Genomic DNA, 20561 nt, shown 5'->3' on the forward strand with positions numbered 1-20561 from the left:
AGAAACAGGAGGCAGGGGTGTGGTGTGTTAAGAGCATGAGATTTGTGGAGTTGGAATGTTGGCTGTAATGCTCACCAGCTGTGTGGCTTTGGAAAAGTCTCTTAACCTTTCTGAGGTTAACTTTTTTACCTGAAAAGTAGGCACAGTGAGGGCTGCTGGAGAGGAAGTAAGGTGTGTGTGATAGTGTCATGTATGGCATCTCGCCCAGGTCTTTCCCACATTGGTAAATGTGCCTTTCATTTAGTTTTGTGTTTTGAAAGAAAGAGGAGTGAAGGAGGGAGAGATTACCATGCCATGATATATATGTGGAAGCTGTAGGAGCTAGGGTAAAAGTTGTTTTAAAAAGAAATTGTAGGATGAATCCAAACTGAGACACATTATGGTAAAACGGAGGAACACCAAAGGCAGAGTCTCAACAAGGAGAGAGAAATAACAAAATCACAACCGTGAGAATGACTCTTAGCTGACTTCTCACCAGTAACTGCAGATTCTGGAAGACAGTGGGATGGAGACCTGAGGGAAAGGAACTCTGAACCCGGAATTCCACACCCAGTGGAGCTATCATTCAACAGTGAGAATAAAATATAGACCAAGACCAAGAGAGTTTACCATTCACTTACTTACAGGAGACCTGAAGTGTGTAGTTTAGTCAGAATAATGGAAGCACCCACTGTAATTTAAACTCCACGAGTGCAGGGATTTTGCATTGTTCACTTCTCTGTCACTAGCGCCTAGAACAAGGCTGGCATGGTGCAGCTAAGCGTCCAGCAGTATTTGTTGAATGAGTTAATTTAATGAATAAAAAGGAAATATGAGAAGAAAGGCTTGAGGTCAATAATGAGCACAGAAATTGGTAAATATGTTTGTAAATCAAAGGATTGACCATTTAGACACAAGACGGTAGAATTGGGTGGTAGTTAAAAACAAGACAGAGCAAAGCCCCGGAGCACTTGAACACAGAAGGTAGAGAGGTGTCCTGACGAGGTTGGCAGGAGGTGTTGCTTATCTTAGGTTTGTAAAGACAGGGGTGCGTGTGAGTGTTTTTGAATGACTACTAAATGCGGGGATAGAAAACACCGCTTCCCATAAGTATAAAAAGAAAAGAAATACAGAAAACCAGATAAGAAAAAACTCAGGAAAATGGGTCTAGTGGAAGCAAAAGAAAGGAGAACAACAAAAATTATGTCGGAAATCACAAAATAAGATGTAGCAATTTGTCCCCAAATAGCAGTGATTACAGTAAATGCAAAATAGATTATACTTGTTAAAAGAAAGATTCTCTGATTGAATAGTTTTTTAAAAAATCATACTGTGTATTGTTTTCAAAGGGCAAACCTAAAACATAAATACCCAGGAATTTTGAAAGTATGTGAAGTGTTAGAAGAAGATCCACCAGGCAAATAGTAAGCAAATGAAAACTGGTATAGGAATATTGGTGTTAAGCAAATAGACTTGAAAGCGTAAAAACGTCATTAGAAATAAAGAGAGCCTTCAGTTATAAAAGGGGCAGTGTCAATATACATCTAACGATTTAGTCCCAAAATCTGTAACGCCAAAATAGGCAGGAGTGGATGCGTCCATGGGTTTTACGTGACAGAGGGTTCGGTTGTACCCTGGGTTTGTCAGGAAACTGATGTGAGATAGAGTCATGAGATAAGAAGGCAAACTGCACTTCAGTCCTGTTCAGGGAAAATGCCTTTAAAAAGTTACCTCCTTTAGGGCTTCCCTGGTGGCGGGCGCAGTGCTTGGGAGTCCGCCTGCCGATGCAGGGGACGCGGGTTCGTGCCCCGGTCCGGGAAGATCCCACGTGCCGTGGAGCGGCTGGGCCCGTGAGCCATGGCCGCTGAGCCTGCGCGTCCGGAGCCTGTGCTCCGCAACGGGAGAGGCCACAACAGTGAGAGGCCCGCGTACCGCAAAAAAAACCCCCCAAAAACAGTTACTTCCTTTACACTGTAAAAGTCTCTGTATGTAAAGTTAAAGTGACATCCAGCCTCGTGCATTCTTGATCTTAGAAGCGGGATGGAAGAGGCTCCGTGTTCAGCGGCCTCGCCGCACCAGAATGGGTCTCTGGATTTCTCTTTTCTGCATTACGTGTGATGTCCCTACTTACGGTTGCTGGAAAATATTTTGCCTTCCTCTCGTAGCAGAAGAAATGTGGAAGATGTGTTCCATCTCCCCTTGGTTTTTCCATAAGATAAGCTACTGCTCTGTAGCCATGTGGTTTGAGGATGGATGTGAGAATTGGATCCTCTGAGCAAAGACTTCAGGCACCAAAGAATCTATAAGAGGTGGGACTGCAAACAACCAAACCCAGAGCAGGCTCCTGCCCCAAGTAGCAAGGTCACCCGTGACCGTGGGCTCGGTTCCAGTGTGAAGGCGCTGGCCTGCTGAGTGTCCTTGTGTGCGTCCAGCACCTGTTGACCCCTCCCTCTAATTCCTGTGGTGCCTTCTGCGACGACCCTCACCCTATCTTTTCATGGTAATCTTCTTCAGATCTAAGATGACAATCAAAGCCGTCAACACAAGGGCTCAGGGGGCAGCAAGAGGGAGACACTTTCTTTGTAGGGCACGTTTGCGTCTTGAGGTTTCTAGGGCGAGCCCCAGAGTGGAGGGAGGACTGCCTTTACCCCTGGTTCAGAGAAAGGCAGGGGCCTGTCAGCTTCCGCCGCTCCCTGGCCAGGTCTCACTGCTTTCTTATCATCTTTGGCATATTGACCCTGGGACTCTAAGGGGTACCTGACCCTCTTTTCCTTAAATTGAAAGTCCTTAAGCCCAAGTCTGAACTGTGCATGAAAAAACAAATACCTTAAACGTAAACACCTTCTGCTCACTTTGCAAACATCTGCACCCGGTTTCCCTCTCTCTGGTCTTCATATAATCACCAGTCATGTGCCAGGGGTTCATTCTGCCGGGGCCTGGGGAGCCACGCACAGACACCCAGCCTCCCCTCTCTGCGGGCCTCCCTCCTTTGCAAACCCCCCAGGGGGCAGGCTCTGAGCGCTCCGCCCTGGACCTGGCCGTGCGCTCATTTCCACCCCCTGCTGGGACCTGGCCCCTCACTTCTGGCCTCTTGGCCCAGCATCTCCAGCTTCTCCTTCTCTTCGGTCTTTTCCTTCTGGCATGAAATGTTTATAGGCCCTCCCGTCACTTGGAGAATGTCGCTTGATGCTGGTGCGTGTTTTAGATACCGTTGGTTCAGAGGGAGTGTTGTGCACTTTACCTCCGCATCGCCCCTGGCACCGGCAGTCCGGTTTCTGCGTCCCTGGCTGATAAAACTGTATCCAGGAGGCACACAGGGACGTGCCGCTGCCCAGAGTGGGCATTCAGCAGTCTGTCGTGGTTGGCTGTGAATGGGGACCAGCCCCTCATGTATGAGAAATCCCCTCCACTTGCCTCAGGGTGAAAGGCTCTGATCCCTTCTGTCCGCAGACACGCGTCCAGCTCAGTGTGTGTCGTGTGACAGGGCCCGAGTGGTCCCTGATGGAGTTCTGGAGCCCGGTGCTCGCCGCCCGTGTACCTGCAGAAACTGCGCATCACGGACCCGCTTCAGGCTGGTTCTGAAAGGAACGTGCCCTGCCTCAGAGGACACCGGGGGGCCACCCTGGACCCCTCTATGATAAGAACAGATTAAACGTAGTAAGCTGGGAGGGGGCTGTAGACCTGAAGAAATAGAGTGGGCTTCTCTCTCTAGCCCCCCCAGCTTGTTTAATAAAGATTCTTTGAGGGGTGTAAGAGGGAGGAGGGTAGCATTTTAAGCCAGGAGAGGTCTGTCGTGTGAAGTGGCTCCACAAGGAGCCGGGCTTTATTAAGACCACGTGCAGTGGATTTGGGCTAGACAGACAGTGGCCTGGGTATCGAGCCAGATTACACTCTGTGTTTGTAGCTTCATTTATGGAAAGCTGTCTGCCTCTTCCCAGAGAAGACGACATCAGTCTTGCTCTCGTGCAGGGGGCGAGGCCACTGGAGGGAATGCCTTCCCCACCTTTCCTTCTGTACCCTCCTGTCTTCGATTGCTTTCTGTCAAAACAAAGTATAATACAAGTCCTATGGCAGAGGGAGGTCTACAGTCATGCTTTAGATGTATGTATGTTTTGGACAGAATGGCCTGTGGAGGCACCTTAAAAACAGGAACAGAGAGGCATCTTTAGTGCTTAATAAAGAGCCTTTTCTCATTTTCTGAAACATACTCACAAAGGTAAAACACATTTTGGGTTTAGGGAAAAGAAATTTCTTTTTCATAGTTAAGTTTAAGGTGAGTTAGTGTGTGTCTTGGGGTTGTGTCTTGAAGGGTCCTTTGTAAAATGAATTCTAAATTGTCTCTAGACAATCTTTAGTTTCAAGATATTGAATTAGCAGTTTATTTAATGAATTTTTCTTAAAGTCAGCTTCTTCAAAACATGACATGGTAAAGTAACATGACAGAGATTCAGAAACGAAGTGTCAAAAGTCTTACAGTTGAATTCATTTAAAACCTACTAAATACAGATTATTGTGTAGAGCCGTTCTAGCGTTCTGAGAAGGGGGAACCCGAAAAGAGCCTCTGTGTCCTGGTGGCAGCGAGCTGTGCAGCCGGTGTGACTGCTGCAGGCCCTTGACTTCGCTGCGAGGCCCCTGGTCTCAGGCTGTTTCAGACACTGCTAGAGCCACATCAGGAAGCGTTGGACCATTTCTGCACACGGTTCGGCAGACCCGAGAACCTCCTCGCGACTAATCTGAAGATCCATTCCTTCTTTATGTTGTACAGTGATTGTTGAGTAGATAGATCCTATCCAGTGACTCCATGCTGATGAATTTCTAGAGCGCAGCCACGTTGCACGTTCACGCAGGAGCTTTAAAAAAGAAATGAACAGTGCTTTCCACGTGAAGCTTTTTGCAAATGACTGGGAAAGGAAGGTGCTCTTTGACAGTCACCTGCTCTTTTACCTTCTAAATAATTGTCCCAAGTTTAACGTCCCTTTTTAGATTTAAAAAGCTATGAGTACAGCAGCCAGGAAAGCTGAGAAAATTCTGGTTCGAGGAAGAAGCTGGTTTTGAGAGCACAGAAGATGTCTCTAATAGGAGTCAGTACATCTCTGGCATAGCATCTTCCCGTAGGTGCCTTCTCTCATGTCTGCTTGTCCCCTGGGATTCAAATCACCTTCCAAAGACGTAAACATCTCAAAGTTGTTCTCCAGGAAGCCATTTCTGTCAGTAACTTTTTTGGTGTGCGATATAATTAAATGTGTCTTCCAGGATAAAGAAGTGTGGCATTCGGGAAAGCAGGAGACCTTAACCATTCATTCTGGATTTTCAGAAGCTAATCAGGCCAATTCTCTAACCCCCGGGGTCTCTCCTGAGCTCATTCATCTTTTGCAGGGAGGATGCTCTGAGCACAGCACGTGGGCACTTTCGGCACACCTGAAATTCAGGCGTGACATGCTTGTGTTTTCCTCCTTTCCTAAGATCAAGAAAACCCATCTTTTTTTTTTTTTTTTTAAACCAGTTTCTAAATATAGCCTCTGGCCATCTTGCATAAGACCCAGGCTGTAGCTCCTGTGGATGGTAGGGAGAGAAGGTCTGATCCTCCTTTGAAAGGCTCTTGTGTTTCTTGAGACCTAGGACATTTTGCAATTCTAATTTATTTCTCAAGAACAAAGGAAACTCTTTGGGCGCACCCCGGCCTGGCCCTACAGTATCTCCTTCAGTCCTCGCTGCAGGGATTGGTACCCCACCCCATGGACCAGGAACTGGGCCCCGGGGGAGATGCCCTGGGGACAGGGCAGTGGGTGGAAGAGGGGACTCCAGTCTCTTCAGACCCAAAAACAGCCTCCTTTACTTGACACCTACTCCCTGCTGTAAGTCTAAGATTGAGTGACTCAAGCTTCCCTTCTGAGAGGACCGCTGGCCGAGGCCTTTGTTTTGGGGACAGTCCCAGCTCTCCTGACTGCTGGCTGAGTTTTTGCACCTCTTTGTCTCCATGTTCTGGCTCATAAAGTGGAAGTGAAATCGTGTCCTTGTCACAAGGCTGCTTCGGGGCACAGAGCAAGTGCTCCAAAGCTAGTGTTTCTCATCCGTATGTTTATGAACACACGGAGATTCATTTCTTCCATGGCCAAAGGATCCAGGGTAGGTTCTGTGCACAGGGAGGCCTTGGCCTTGGGTTTCAGACAGGCCGCGGGCTAACCCTAGCTCCAGCAGTACCTACTGCTGTGCCGAGGGAGAGCCACGGAGACCTTCCTACTGGCTCAGGGTCTTCAAGCGTAAAATGAGAGGTGAGACGAAATGAGTGCTGTTTCGTGTCCCAGATCATTCAGAAATGCACTTCTTCCTTTGGGACGTCGATTGTTGTAACTGTCTTTACCTGCTGGCCAAGAGGCGGAAAGCCTTCAGAATTGGCATGTGCTGGGAGGCTCTGTCACCTGCAGATCCACTTACTAAACTCGAGAGGGAAGCGGCTTCACGGCTGTAGTGACAATAGATGCGAGAACAGGACTCAGCTCGTAACAGGTGTGTACGTGCAGTGTACAGCGTGCTACGCTGTCTGCTCCGTCCAGCCCCGAGGCCCGGTTGTGCCTCTGCTCAGAGCTGCAGAGCACGGTCCTGGGAGGCCCCGCAGGGAAGCGCGGGTCCCCATAAAGCCACCGTCCCCAGGAATGTCACCTCACTGTGTGGCCTCTGATGAGTGGAGGCCTCTGGGGGCAACGTGTATGCAGAACCTGCCCAGCAGGAACCTTGAGGCTGGTAGCTGCCCATCGTGAGGAGAGCTTTCTCTGTGCCCAGGGGCTGCGCTGAGGGGCCGGAGGCCAGTCTCCCCGGAGGGAAGAACTAGGTCAGGGGTCCGCAAGTGGTACCGGTCTGCGGCCTGTTAGGAACGGGAGGTGAGTGGAGGGCGGGCGAGCGAAGCTTCCTCTGCCGCCCCCATCGCTCGCATGACCGCCTGACCATCCTCCCTCCATCCCCCGGCGCCGTCCGTGGAGAAAGCATCTTCCACGAAACCGGTCCCTGGTGCCACAAAGGTTGGGGACCGCTGGAGTAGGTGACAGAATCTGTGGACAGTGCTCAGGACCTGTTCCCTAGGTGAAGGCTGTTTTTTCAAAATCTGCTCTGTGTGTGTGTGTACATACATACACATCATATCTTTTTAATAAACTTTCTTAGACAACTTTTAGATGTACAGAAAAATGGTGGGGCTTCCCTGGTGGCGCAGTGGTTGAGAGTCCGCCTGCCAATGCAGGGGACACGGGTTCGTGCCCCGGTCCGGGAAGATCCCACATGCCGCGGAGCGGCTGGGCCCGTGAGCCACGGCCGCTGAGCCTGCGCGTCCGGAGCCTGTGCTCCGCAGCAGGAGAGGCCACGATAGTGGGAGGCCCGCGTACCACACACACACACACAAAAATGGTGAAGATGATACAGAGAATTCTCATACCCTGCACCCAGTTTCCCCTGTTATCAAAACTCACACCGTTCATTAGTGCGGCGCATTTGTTATCATTAGTAAGCTAATATTGATCTAATATCATACTAATAATATATAATATTATACGAATGTAATATTGAACTGCTACTGTTAGGATTAATAACTCATACTGATGAACTGAAGTCCGTACTTCGTTCAGGTTTCCTTCGTTTCCCTCTGTGCGGGGCCCCATCCCGGATCCACGCTGCATGTGGTTGTGAGGCCCCCTGAGGCTCCTCGTGGCCCCGACATTTTCCGTCGCTTCTTTTTGTGTCGTCGTCGATGGCTTCCTTATCCCTCCCTCATCGTTACCGCATCGCTGTGATTCTCATTCCTAGTTTAACTCCTCCCTCGTCCGTCTGGCCACGAGGAGGGCTGATCCTATCCAGACTGAGGCTGTGGGTGACCACAGCGACACCCAGGTACTGACGTGACAGTCTTTCTGTCCTGTCCTTCGGAATCTCCCAGGTGGTTTGATAATCTGTGTGAAGGGCTTCTTGTCACAAAGTTACCGCTGGCCAGAGTCATGCAGGACGGAGAGTGGACTTTTCTGAAAAGTGCTTTTGTCGTTCCAGAGCTCTTTGGAAGTGGGCAGGTGCACTGTCTGCTCTGCGCAGGAATTAGGACAGCTTAGCTTCCCAGCGGGTCACGGTGAATATATACAAAACCCTTTAACTGTGCTTTGAAGCTCTGCAGTCAGATCGGGAATGACTGTGCTTTTCAGATGAGGCCACGTAATTGATTTCAAAGACTATGTAAAGTGTGCACATAGACGTTTTCCGAGTCTGGCCATGTCGGTCAGTCTTATGGGGTTCTTTGACGTCTCTCCCATCATTTCTAGGAGTTCTGAAGGATCCTTTGTTAGTAGTGCAGAACATTCTTGTGAGACTTGGATAGTACCAAGAAAGAAAAGTCCCCTGAAGATGGTTTTCCAGAGGGACAGGGAGAAGGGGGTGACTGTCAGCCCTGCAGTGTGTGAAGCAGGGCTGCATGAACCACCATTGGGAGGGGTGAGCTGAACAATACGCTGGGTTGTTGAAAGCCCAGGCCCCTGAGTCAGACCGGGATGCATCCCGCTTCACCACCTGCCGGCTTTGGCCTCTGAGTCTTGAGATTGGCCTCCTGGCCTCAGTCTTCTGACCTGTAAAAGGGGCGATGGTTAGGATCAGACAGCTCAGTGTGGGGGAGGCCCTTAGACCCGTGCCCAGTAGGTGCTCATGCCAGGGGCACACTTGGAGCAGGGAGCCATCAACCTATGCTGGTGACGAAGAGCAGACCGCCCTCCAGCTGGTCTTTATGTCACGTTTAAATCACCTGTCGACACTGCACCCCCTCAGAGCCTGCCCAGGATGGACCGCTCCACCCCACCCCACCCTGACGCTTGGGCCTCGCGTGCTCTTTAAGTGTGCGTCAGCATCATTTTTGAGATCACCTCATACTTACCACACTGAATGTTACTCTGTTGTAAAATTTTTTTAAACTTGCAGAAAAGTTGGAAATACAGCACAGAGAACCTACCCCCCACGCTAAACCGTTGACTCGAGTGTGTGTTTCCTACCAGCATCCTGCTATACAGCCATAATACCACCATCAAAATCAGGAAATTAACACTGACACATGACTACCTTCTAACCCTCAGACCACGATGTCCTTCATAGCTAAGGGATCCAGTGTAGAACCACCTGTGACATTTAGTCGTCACATCTCTGAGTGTCCTTCAGCCTAGAGTCGCTCCTTGGTCCTTCCTTAACTTCTGTGACATGACATTTTGGAAAATCTGAGGCCTGTTGTTTTGGAGAATGCCCCTCACTTTGGGTTTGTTTGATGCTTCCTCATGCCTGTACTCTGGTTTTACGTCTTTGGCAGGTGTATCCCAGGAGTGCTGCCGTGCCCTCCTAACTCTGTCCCTTCAAGGGTTGCACAGTTTAATCTGTCCTGTTACTTACGGTGTCCACTTTGATCCCTGGGTTAAGGTAGTGTCTGCCAGATGTCTCCGTTGTAAAGTGAGTCGTTCCCCCTTTGTAATTAGCAAGTTCTTTGTGGGGAGGTACTTTGAAATTCTATAACTATGCCGTCCATCCTCCAGTTTTACTTTCTGTGTCAGTCGGGACTCCTGGTTTCCGATTGAGTGTATGGATTATCCTCCATCACTGTCACTGTTCCCTCTGATGCTCAGATTGTCCCTCGTTTGGCCAGCATGCGCCTCCTCAAGCTAGCTTCTCTCTCCTGTCCACATTGTTCTTGGGCTTCTCCTTGCTTTGGGGCACGGTAAGATGTCACAGATTCATCTTGTACTTTGTCTCACCCCAACCCTGGAGTCCGCCATTTCTCCACGGAGCCCTGGTTCCCTCCAGAGCAGAATGGTGCTTACAAGTGGGGATCTGGGTACTACCATGCTTAGTGCTGCTGGGCCATCACTGTTCCCAGGCCCTCTTGGTGGATGGGGGGCGGGGAGGGACATGAGGGTAGGTGCACACTTACACACGTGTCTCTTGAAAACCGTGAACTTACGTGGATCCTCCAGTTCCAATCCAGTGTTGCAGGGTTGACTCAAGTATTCTCCTTCTCCAAAATGAGGAACCCGCCTCTCATCATCCTGATGCACTGGCTTATTAGTAGGTTAATACCCCTGGAGGTCACCAGTCTCCACCTGGGAGGCTTCCCAGTGCAGGGGCACCCCGTGCCCCATCAGGCTCGGACTTCCCACAGGGGCACCCTCGCACACCTGGGGCCACACCCCGTCTCATGCATGAGGTGCCGACCCTGCTCGGCTGTGGGGCTGAAATGCTGGGGAAGGAGAAGGACGAAGGGCTCAGCCAGTGTCTCACGGGGAGCCGCATGCCTCTTCTGGGCTTCTCGGGGCCTGAATTCTGTTCTTTCCTGCACTGAGGTCCCCCACCCGGCTGGACTGCTCCCCGTTCCCGTCGGCAGCCCTCTGGCCAGCAGGTCCCTCGAACACTGTCGGGTCTCTAACAAACCTGTTGATTTGAGGAAGCCATTTGCAGCCTCGCTTATCAAGAATTAAAACAGAGTAATTTTCAGAGTATTTTAGACACCCAATTGATACTCAGCTCTCAGCTCTTTAAAACTCTGGCTACTTTATAGCTATTGTAGTTATTATTTCCTTTTTCTTTAAAAAACGTATCCCCCGAAGTAGAGGAAAGATAAGCACAGAATTACTGATAAGTAGAAACATGTGAAAAGAGGCAGCAGCCTATGTTTGTTTGCAACGTAACTTTTTCACTTGATCTTGGGGAATTATCCTAAAGCGGCATATCATACTGAAAGACACAAAACTGGAACTCTGCACTCTGTCATAAAACCAGGAGAAAAAGTGAGGTAGGCATTTGTGGCTACGCGCTGTCTTCTGGCTGCGTGGCAGCAAAAGGCCCAAAGCCCTTTATGAGTCACGAGATGGCCAGCAGCTGCCTACCAGATACCCCATCACTGCCTCAGACGGAAGGGCTTTGCCGTGAGGTTCAGAGTTTAACAGCCTCAAACGAGAATGGAAAAGGCTGCTCATGGAGATGTTCTGAACTCCTAAAATCATCTCTTCCCCTCCTCTTTTCTCTGTTTGATTTACAGAAAGGAACATCACACACTGACTCTGTTCCAGTGTATTATGGCCCCCAGCCTGGCCAGTTTGTCTTTTATTCACCTTCTGTGTCTCTGAATGTTCTCTTGCACAGAACACATACACCAATGCGGATAAATTACTAGAAGCAGCAGAACAGCTGGCTCAGACTGGGGAATGTGACCCAGAAGAGATCTATCAGGCCGCCCATCAGCTCGAGGACCGGATACAAGATTTTGTTCGGCGAGTTGAGCAGCGGAAGATCCTCCTGGACATGTCGGTGTCCTTTCACACCCACGTGAAAGAGGTGAGGCATCCGGAGGCAGAGACGGAGCCCCATCTGGAAGGGCCTCTGGACTCCGAGGGAGGAATGAGGGTGGGCGTGATGTGAGAAAAGTGGACCAGAGGTGGCCGTTTGCGCCAGTGGGGGCAGGGCTGGCCTCCTTGCTGGCCGTCCTCGCCACACGGGCACACGCGTGCCATTGCAGGGGGTGGCATCTGCCGGGAGCAGACCTGTGAGGGAGGGCGTGGCTGGGAGCTGTGGACCAGGAGGGGAGCGGGGAAGACAGGAGCTGAAGGGGGTCCTTGGCGAGAGGCAGGGCACAGCCATTGTAGCAGAAATAGACGACCTGCCTTTTGGGCTCAGAGCTGTGGGACCTCCTTTCTGCCTGTTAGCCTATCATGTGGCTGAAGTCCTGGCTGCCTTCTGATTTTATCAGGCTGTGCGGCTGCTCTCAGATACTCGCAGAAGTGCATTTTACATAATGTTGAATTTAAACGTAGCAAAGCCAGCACGGCCTTAATAATATTCACGTTACTGTCATAGGTATGCTGTTCTGATAAACTTGTCTCAGGATAAGAGGTAATGTGTTATTTGGTAAATGGAAAACACGTTGGTATTAATTATACCTTGCATATATGTTACTCTTGTGAAAATCATAGTCCAATATAAAATAAAAATTAAAGAAAATCATAGAAAGTTACAATTGAAGAAACTATTACGTAGCTTTTGAGATAGAAGGATTTATAATAAAAACTAAAGTTTTCGGTAGGACTACAAATTAAGATGTCGACTTACTACATCTTATTTCTAAGGTGAAAAAAATTCTCCACTTGACAGCTCTTTATAAGTTGGAAATGAGGGGCCCTTTTAGGTAATTTGAGATTGAGTACGTGAAGGCGGTAGTAACAGGCTAGGAAGAAGGATCTGGGAGGAGTAAGACTCTGAGAGACACTTGGAAGGGGCCGGGCCTGGCTTGCCTTGTTTAAAGGCATCCAAGATCCGGAACCAATGAAATTGTTTAAAGGAAAAGAACTTCACTACCGGGTCCGGGATCTTGGGCAGTCAGTCCTCCACCAGCCCGTTTGTTTGACTTGAATGTTTGGCTTCAGGACAGCCATCTTCACTTCCAGCTCAAACTTCGTGAGCCCAGGAAGACAGTGTAGGGGGCATATTTGGCAAATGGCCGGGACCCTGAGCAGCCCTTTCTGCAAAGGGGCTGGTGCTTTGTGGACCCTGGACAGTTGTCAGAATAGAAAACTGACAGGAGTGGCTTCTTTTCCTGGTTTAATAATGCCACCACTGAAAAAGACTTCACGGTGTTCACAAAGAGACTGTTTTTCCCAAGGAGACACGTTAAGTGGACATCGGTCCATGGCAGTTTCTGATTACGGGTGCATGTGTCACCAGTTCCCCACTCAGCTCGAATCAAGCCGCAACCACTAACTAGTCTCCCTGGCTCTGCAGCCCTGCCACCAAGGCATATGAATTTGATTGCGTCACACCCTTGCTTTTGAACCATCAGAGATTCTGTGTGTATCTGGAGCACCAGCCTGAATCACCTCATCCTCGTGATCTGGTCCCTGCAGTTATGTACTGCTTCCCTTCACTTCCCCAGGCAGATTCAGCTGTTCCCCCTGCACTCTAGAACTTTCTTTACACACACCTGTTACAGCACCTGTTTTGATATAGCTGTGTGTTACCCTGTCTTTCCCATCAGTACTCGTATGCCACCTCCTCTTTCTCTTACGCATTTTTACACCCTAGCCGAGAGGGAGAGAAGATGATGCCTGTGAAAAAGCAGGTTGTGCCTTTGTTCATTAAGCTGTGAGAGACAGAAAGCAGGCGAGGGGCTCTGGGCAGCCCGGACCTTCCCGAGGGAGGCGCGGTGGGTGGGTATGGGGGCTGGCGTTCCTTATTCGGGCCGCAGGGAGCGCCGCGGGCCTGGAGGGGCCCAAGAGGAAGGAGAGGAAGGACAGGCCGCCGGGCAGCGTTCACAGACTGAGCAGAGGGGAAGGGCAGCAGTGGCGGTAGGCCTGGAGTCTGGAGATCGAGAGCCAGTGCTTGTATCCTGATGTTTGTCTGTGTCACAGGCCTTAGGAATATTCTTTAGCAGGATTCATGAAGATTTAACTTGCAGTTAGGACAAAGAGAGGCTCTTTCCATGAAGCATTATTTATGACTTTTCAACTTTGTTATGCTTCTCCAAAAGCAGGCGTTAAAGGAAACTAGAAGGAAAGCCGTTTATGAAAGCTGCTCTCCGGAGGCTATGTTTGGGTTCACTGGTTTTTGTAACAGCAGCAGCATTTCTAAGGAAAAATCTTACAGTAGAAGCATTCCAGTTAGTAAACTATGGAGTCTGTTTTGTCACTAGGCTTGGAAATTTATGGAAAAGTGAAAATACATTTTGTTTTCTCGACTTACGCTGTAGGAACTTCTAGTATATGTGAAGTTTGTAGACTGAGGAGAGCTTAAAGCTGCTTTGAAGGTTAAGTGGTTCACCTTCACAACTGGAGAATTGTCAGTCCATCATTCTTTCCTTTTTATATGAAAGACCAGCACAGTAGCAGAGAAACTGGTATTTTACTGTGATTTGGTTCCTCTTAATCTCATGTGACCCCGAAGTGACCCGGGTCAGGGAAGGATTCGGTGACAGTTGGAGGCGGGGTACCAACATGCCCAGGTGACTGGGAGGGCAGGACTTGAGGGGAGCTGGCCACACACAAAGGCGTGGAATGTTTTCTGATTCTTCCCCTCATGTGCTTGGACTCCATTTTTAGCCTCAGCCATTTTCTCGGTAGATTTTTTTTTTCCTGACCAGCCCCAGAATCTTCCTCGCTCTCCTTTCTCTGGGCTGCACAAATGCCCTCAGACCCACCAGGATACTTGGTAGGTTTAATGCAGGAAGGGACGGCTTCTTCAGTTGCTGTGTTTTGAAACTTGTTATTGAAAGAAAACTTCATTTAGAACAAATTTCATTATGTGTTTTGAAACCAAATTAACTCCTTTTTTTAAAAAAGTATTTTATTATTATTATTTCTTTATTTTTTTGGCTGGACTGTGCAGGCTGCGGGATCTTCGTTCCCCAGCCAGGGATCGAACCCGAGCCCCTTGGAGTGGAAGTGCGGAGTCCTAACCACTGGACCACCAAGGGAGTTCCTAAACAAAATTAAATGTGAGAGAAGGGCCAAGAGGAGGAAATCATGCTAATTAAATGTGTGTTTGCATCAAGTCACTAAGTATTTTAGCATATCAGATGAATGAAGAAGTGCTAGAAGATTTAAGTTAGCAGAATTAATTTTCTCAAGCAGATCATACAATTTCAAATTACTTGGAGGGAGATAGAAAAAGCAAGTGGCCTTTTTCATTCAGGCAAATACGTGAAGCTTTTTAGAAGTTAACTGTCAAAGGCTCTGCTGACGCGGAGGTTAACCTTCCTCGCTCCCAGATGTTCGGCAGTGGTTTTAAGACTCACTTTTTCCGGAGAGTAGCCCTCTAGCCCTCTCTTTTTTGCAGTAAATTTCTGGCTCTCTGAGGAGCAAGTAATACAAAGGTGATCTCATTAACAACCAACTTTGAAAAGGTGCCAGGTCAAGGTGATATCTGCTCAGTGTTGACTCAGAAATTGTTTTTAAGAGTCACACCTGGGAGAAGGTTGGTGGTTTTAAGTCTCGTGGCAGACCAAGCACTGAGGTTCAGCATGGAGACCTTGGGCTCTACTCTCTTACCCCGGAGGGCAGATGCTTGTTCCCGGGAAGAGAGGACAGAGGAACCCCCAGCTGACTCTTGAACAACATGGGTTTGAACTGCACATGTCCACATACACGTGGACGGTTTTCAGTAGTAAACTCTGCAGCGCTACACGATCTGCGGGTATAGAATCGCAGGTGTGGAGGAACCTCGCACGCGGAGGGCTGACTGTAAATCCTACGTGGATTTTTGAATGTGCGGAGGGTCGGCGCCCCTAACCCCCGCTTTGTTCAAGGGTCATTTGAATTTTCACGTGGGTGGCAAATATTTTATACCTTGAGGTTGAATACAGAAGGTGGTTGATAGAGGTGTCAGCCCAATTTCACCCGTAAACCCAGATTTGGAAGCATCCTGGGACCCTTTCCTCTTTTTTCTTTTTCTCCAAAAGAATCCATGAGATGTTTAATCTCCTCTCAGAAGACCCGAAGACTGATAATCTGTCCTTTTTTTTTTTTTTAATGTCTTTGAAGTAGTACTGTAGTATTTAGAAGGAACGTTGACTTTATTTTAGGAGAGTTTTCGTCCTCCTGTATTTTGTCCTCCTGTATCCCTCTCTTCCCTTCAGTGTTTCTAGCATTTTATTCACCTCCATTCTGATTATAATTCTCCCATTATTAGGCCTTTGTTACCTGTCCTCCTTTCCTTTTGAATGCTCTTTGCACTGTTTGTTAATTCGTTCATTTACTCTTTCACTTACTCCTTTCAGAGTGTCTCCCAAAGCCACCTGTAACATACGGGGAGGGGGTATAAAAATGAATGACCACTGGAAGAACATACTTCTGCTTCTGTGCATCACGTATTTTAGACATCTGTTGGTTTCTCTTGATAGAGGTTAAGCTACTTGAAGTCTGGAACCCTGTCTCCCTTGTCTTTGTAGCCTGCCTCCCAGACTTAGCAAATACTCAGTCAGCTTGTGGAACAAATGATGTCTATTTCTAGCCCATCATTCTGAGACTTAATGACAGAGGGACATAGTTCCATTTTCAAATATAGCAAAGGCATAATTATTTTCATCCATTCGTTCTCTTCAACTTCATTCTCAAAATTAGGTCCCGAGTTAATTGACAATTACCTTTGAAATGTGTGGGTTATTTGAGGCAACCAGGTGGTGACATTGAGTTCTCAGCCAGAGTTTATTTCTGGAATCGATTCAGTGGCCTTGAGCTGGTTTTTCTTCACTTGATTCCCAGAAACCATGGTTTCCCAGGAAAGATCATTCCCATTTGAATGAGGCTGTGATTCTTGCTGGGTTAAGTAAAGAAGCCTTTTGGTTCTGCTTCTGCAAACTTACACACTGAACTGGGACACATTTTTGTTTGGGGTAATGCCTGGGAAAAGAGGAACCTTTCATTTTATTCAGAAGTCAAAAATAAAGGCATCCCAACCACCTGGGGATTTTTTGGTCACAGCATACCAGCCTGGCTTCATTTTTTTTTTTTTTACATCTTTATTGGAGTATAATTGCTTTACAGTGGTGTGTTAGTTTCTGCTTTATAACAAAGTGAATCAGTTATACACATACATATGTTCCCATATCTCTTCCCTCTTGCATCTCCCTCCCTCCCACCCTCCCTATCCCACCCCTCTAGGTGGTCACAAAGCACTGAGCTGATCTCCCTGTGCTATGTGGCTGCTTCCTACTAGCTATCTATTTTACATTTGGTAGTGTATATATGTCCATGCCACTCTCTCGCTTTGTCACAGCTTACTCTCCACCCCGCCCCCCCCTCCGTGTCCCCAAGTCCATTCTCTAGTAGGTCTGCGTCTTTATTCCTGTCTTACCCCTAGGTTCTTCATGACATTTTTTTTTCTTAAATTCCATATATATGTGTTAGCACACGGTATTTGTCTTTCTCTTTCTGACTTACTTCACTCTGTGTGACAGACTCTAGGTCCATCCACCTCATTACAAATAGCTCAAGGCAGGCAGACCTCTCTCTTTACACTCGGCCAGCGCCCAGCTCTCCCCAGGGAGCAGGGAGAGCGCCATCCGGATCTTGCCCTGTAGTGGGTGCAGGGTTACAACGAAGCGGGCTCACCGCTCCTCTCCTCCAGGTGCGGAGCTCCCCAGCTGCGTCTCCTGCCATCCTCACTGAGTTTGAAAACATACCCAGTGCCTTTTCAACCAGCCACCACTCAAAGGGCCCGGATTCCTTTTCTCTTCTTCCCCTGTGGAGCCGGAGAACCAACCAGTCAGGCATCTGCCGGGTGAACTAATTCAGGAAACTTGACTACAGGTAGCTGATGCTGCCCGTGTAGACCAGCTGCCCTCTGATGGATCTCGTGGTCATTGGCAGTCGTGATGCAGCCCCGTTCAGGACACCTAGCTTTCCAGAGAAGCCCTGTTTCTGTTCAGCACGACTCTCGGAAGGGGAGGGGTCATAGTCCTCCTCGGGGTGATCTCAGCCTCTCGGCATCGGATTCTTCCAGATCCCTTCTGTCTCCTGTGCAAAGATCTCTAAAACTTGGTTTGCAGCTTTCAAGCCTTTTATTTTGATCTTCTCAGCTGGATTTTACTGATGACTCATCTCTCTCTATTCTCTAAAATGATTTGGTTTTTTCTGCATTCCTATGTATGGGTGATACCTTTAAACATATTTCCCAGCTTTTTTAAAAAATACTTTTTATTTTGAAATATTTATAATCCCTGAAAGTTGGGAGAAAAAGAAACAGATAAGGAGGTCCCTGCACCCTTCTCCCAGCCTCCCCCCAGGGCGTCACACCTCGCATAACCACGTACACTGTCAAAGCAGGAAAGTGGCTTTGCCACACTCCCCAGAGCTTATTCCTAGATTCTACTTTCCCCGGTGTGCAGTGCATGATGTGTATGTGTTCGCGTGCGCACGCATGCTTAGCTTCATGAGATTTTATCGTGTGTAGATTCGTGTAACCACCACCACTTTGAATGTACAGAGTCATGCAGAATCACCCCATCACCAGCGGGCTCCCTGCTGCCGCCTCCTCACACCCGTGCCTGACCCCTACCCCCTAACCTCCAACCTCTGGCAACCACTAGTCTGTTGTTCTCCATCTCTATAATTGTACTTCAAAAATGTTCCATAAATGGAATCATACAATATGTACCTTTTTGAGATTGGCTTTTTCTACTCAGCAAAATTCCCGAGACCCATGCCTGTCGTTGCGTGTGTCAGTACTTTATTGCTGAGTAGTATTTCATGGTTTGGCTGTATCACAGTTTCTTAACTATTTACCCTTTAAAAGACAGTTGGGATATTGTCAAGTTTTGGCTTTTCCAAACAGAGAAGCTGTGGACCTTCATGTACAAGTTTTTGCATGAACTTAAGTTTTCATGTCTCTGGGATAAATGCCTAAGAGTACAACTGGCAGGTCCTTTGGTAAACACATTGTTTTAAAAGAAACTGCCAGACTTTTCCAGAATGCCTGTACCATTTTACGCTCCCAGCAGCAATGTATGAGTGACCTCGCTCTTTAACATCTCAGAAGTCCAGTGGGAAAGGTTAAGATCAGATGCATAATATTTTAGGAAGTAAAGTTTACCTTCTGTGATCACATCTCGATCATTTTTATGTTAATATTCAATTGCTTAGATGAAGTCTCTAAATACACTCTTAAATGTTTGATTTCTTTAGCTTGTTTATCTGATGTAGACAGAAACGAGCAATTAAACGGCCACAAGCCAGAGGAAGCAAGAGGGAAACTCAGGGCCTAGAACCGTCCACTACATCATCGCCCCTTGCAAGACTGAGCACTGGATTTGACTTTGGTTTCCAAGTCAACATTCAGTTGCTACCTACTGCTTTGGCAATTAGGCCTTCACATAGATTGTGGTATCTGGTATTTAAAAAAAAAAAATAGGTGGTCTTCCCATAGGTGGGAATATCCAAAAAAATAGATCTAATCATTTATGCTTTCTTTCTGTAAAAATATCATCTTTATTAAAATAATTAAAGTATACTATAGTGTAGCACATCCCCTTACTTAACTGGCTGAGTGATCTGGGACAGGCTGCTCTGTGGTGCCTCAGCTCTCTCTCTGCAGAATTGGGAATAACAGCATCTCTGAGGGCTGTGGACCAACTGGATGCAATTACACACTCACCATCCTAGCTGCCAATAAGTGTCCTTGTTTCTCCTCCTCACCTGCCTTGTTACTCGACAAATGATTTAACTATAAGACACAGAGGTGTAATAAATACCTGGGTATGAATACTTGGGTATAATCCCGATACCTTCCTTACTCATCTTTGAGCAACAGGAACTGCTTAATCTGCTTCTGTTGCCCTTTCTCAGGGTGAGCGCCTCACTCTGACCCTTCAGATCAGCAGTCGGAGCCTTGCTGGGTGCACAGCTCCAGCGCTGCATCCACTCAGGGCAGAGGAGGCTGTTACAGAGAATCTTTGCTCGTGGTTCTGTCACATTGGCATACATGGCTTTGTTCACATCACTAACTACTTTTGTTCCCAGCCAAAGCTGCAAAATAAATGAATTTTTTCACCAAGTAAATATGTGTAAAGCATTTGGGCTGGCCAGTGGGGAAGAGGGATGTTATTATCTAAAAGGAAAATCCTTTTGTCAGTTTAGTTTAATTCATGTAAAGCTTTTTTTTTTTTCTCTAGAGAATGGTTTAAAACTGGTTTAAATTCATGAAGTTTCTTCTTATCGACCCAATATTTTGAGGCAGAGAAAATTTTTAGATCAAGAGAGAAATTAGAAGTTAGTGTGTAAAACTGTACGGAACTCTAATATACCTGACAGAGAATGGTCACTTAGTGGATGATTATTAAATGAATGAATTAATAATATACTATCTTATCTTTATTTGTAACTCACTATTACAGTGGGGACTAAACGTATATCCCTGTGCACTAACTCCAGATTTTATCATTTTTTATTGAAGGGAAAGTCTAAATGTCTGCTTCTAAACGGAGAGTCGGAAACATCTGCTTTAATTAGTTGTTTGTAGATTGGCCTCAGTTAATGTAACGAGGAGGCGAAGCATCTGTACAGAAGTTCAGGGAATACAACATTAGGTCTTAAAATGCCCAGCTGAAAATGGATGTATGTGTAATCTTGTTTACTTGTTAGACTTCTTTTTAGAGGGCATTTTAATATTTTGATACTCAGCTTCATAAACTAAATGTGATAGGGCTTCGGTTAATTGAGAGAAGTAAACTATCCATGTGTATTTCTGTCGTGTACTATTTGTTACTGTTTATTGTTCTTATTGAATAAGTGGTAGGAAGATTGATCACCGGCAGTGTTTTGTCAGAAAGCTTAAAAGTTCTAGGTAAGCTGGGCCTACAGAGACTGAAAAGCCTTTTTTGGTTTTGTTGTTGTTTGTTTTCTCTTCCTTTTTATAAAGCACAAACTGCAGAACCACAAGATCAAGGAAGGGTCGGGCTTTCTGCTTGGGGCCCAGGATGTTGATGGATACAAGTTGATGACCAAAATGGGTGAAGATTTTTATAAGAACGAACTTATTTCTCCTAAGTGATTTCAAGTCCGTATTCCAAGACACATTAGATCCCTGGGTAGTGAAAG

The 20561-nt window shown here is 47.3% G+C and overlaps 1 protein-coding gene across 3 annotated transcripts in view; it reads left to right on the plus strand.

Annotated features, from left to right (window-relative positions):
• TRIO (trio Rho guanine nucleotide exchange factor) overlaps positions 1-20561 on the plus strand; it is a 372400-nt gene that overhangs the window by 203322 nt on the left and 148517 nt on the right. For all 3 annotated transcript variants that reach the window (XM_089908686.1, XM_089908685.1, XM_089908687.1), the window contains exon 11: positions 11125-11316. In XM_089908686.1, the coding sequence (XP_089764812.1) occupies positions 11125-11316 (192 nt within the window). The remainder of the gene's footprint in view (positions 1-11124; positions 11317-20561) is intronic.

This window comes from Delphinapterus leucas, chromosome 3, assembly GCF_059928025.1.
Source record: "Delphinapterus leucas isolate spDelLeu-1000000601 "Yukka" chromosome 3, BTC_Dleu_Yukka2, whole genome shotgun sequence".
NCBI lineage: Eukaryota > Metazoa > Chordata > Mammalia > Artiodactyla > Monodontidae > Delphinapterus > Delphinapterus leucas.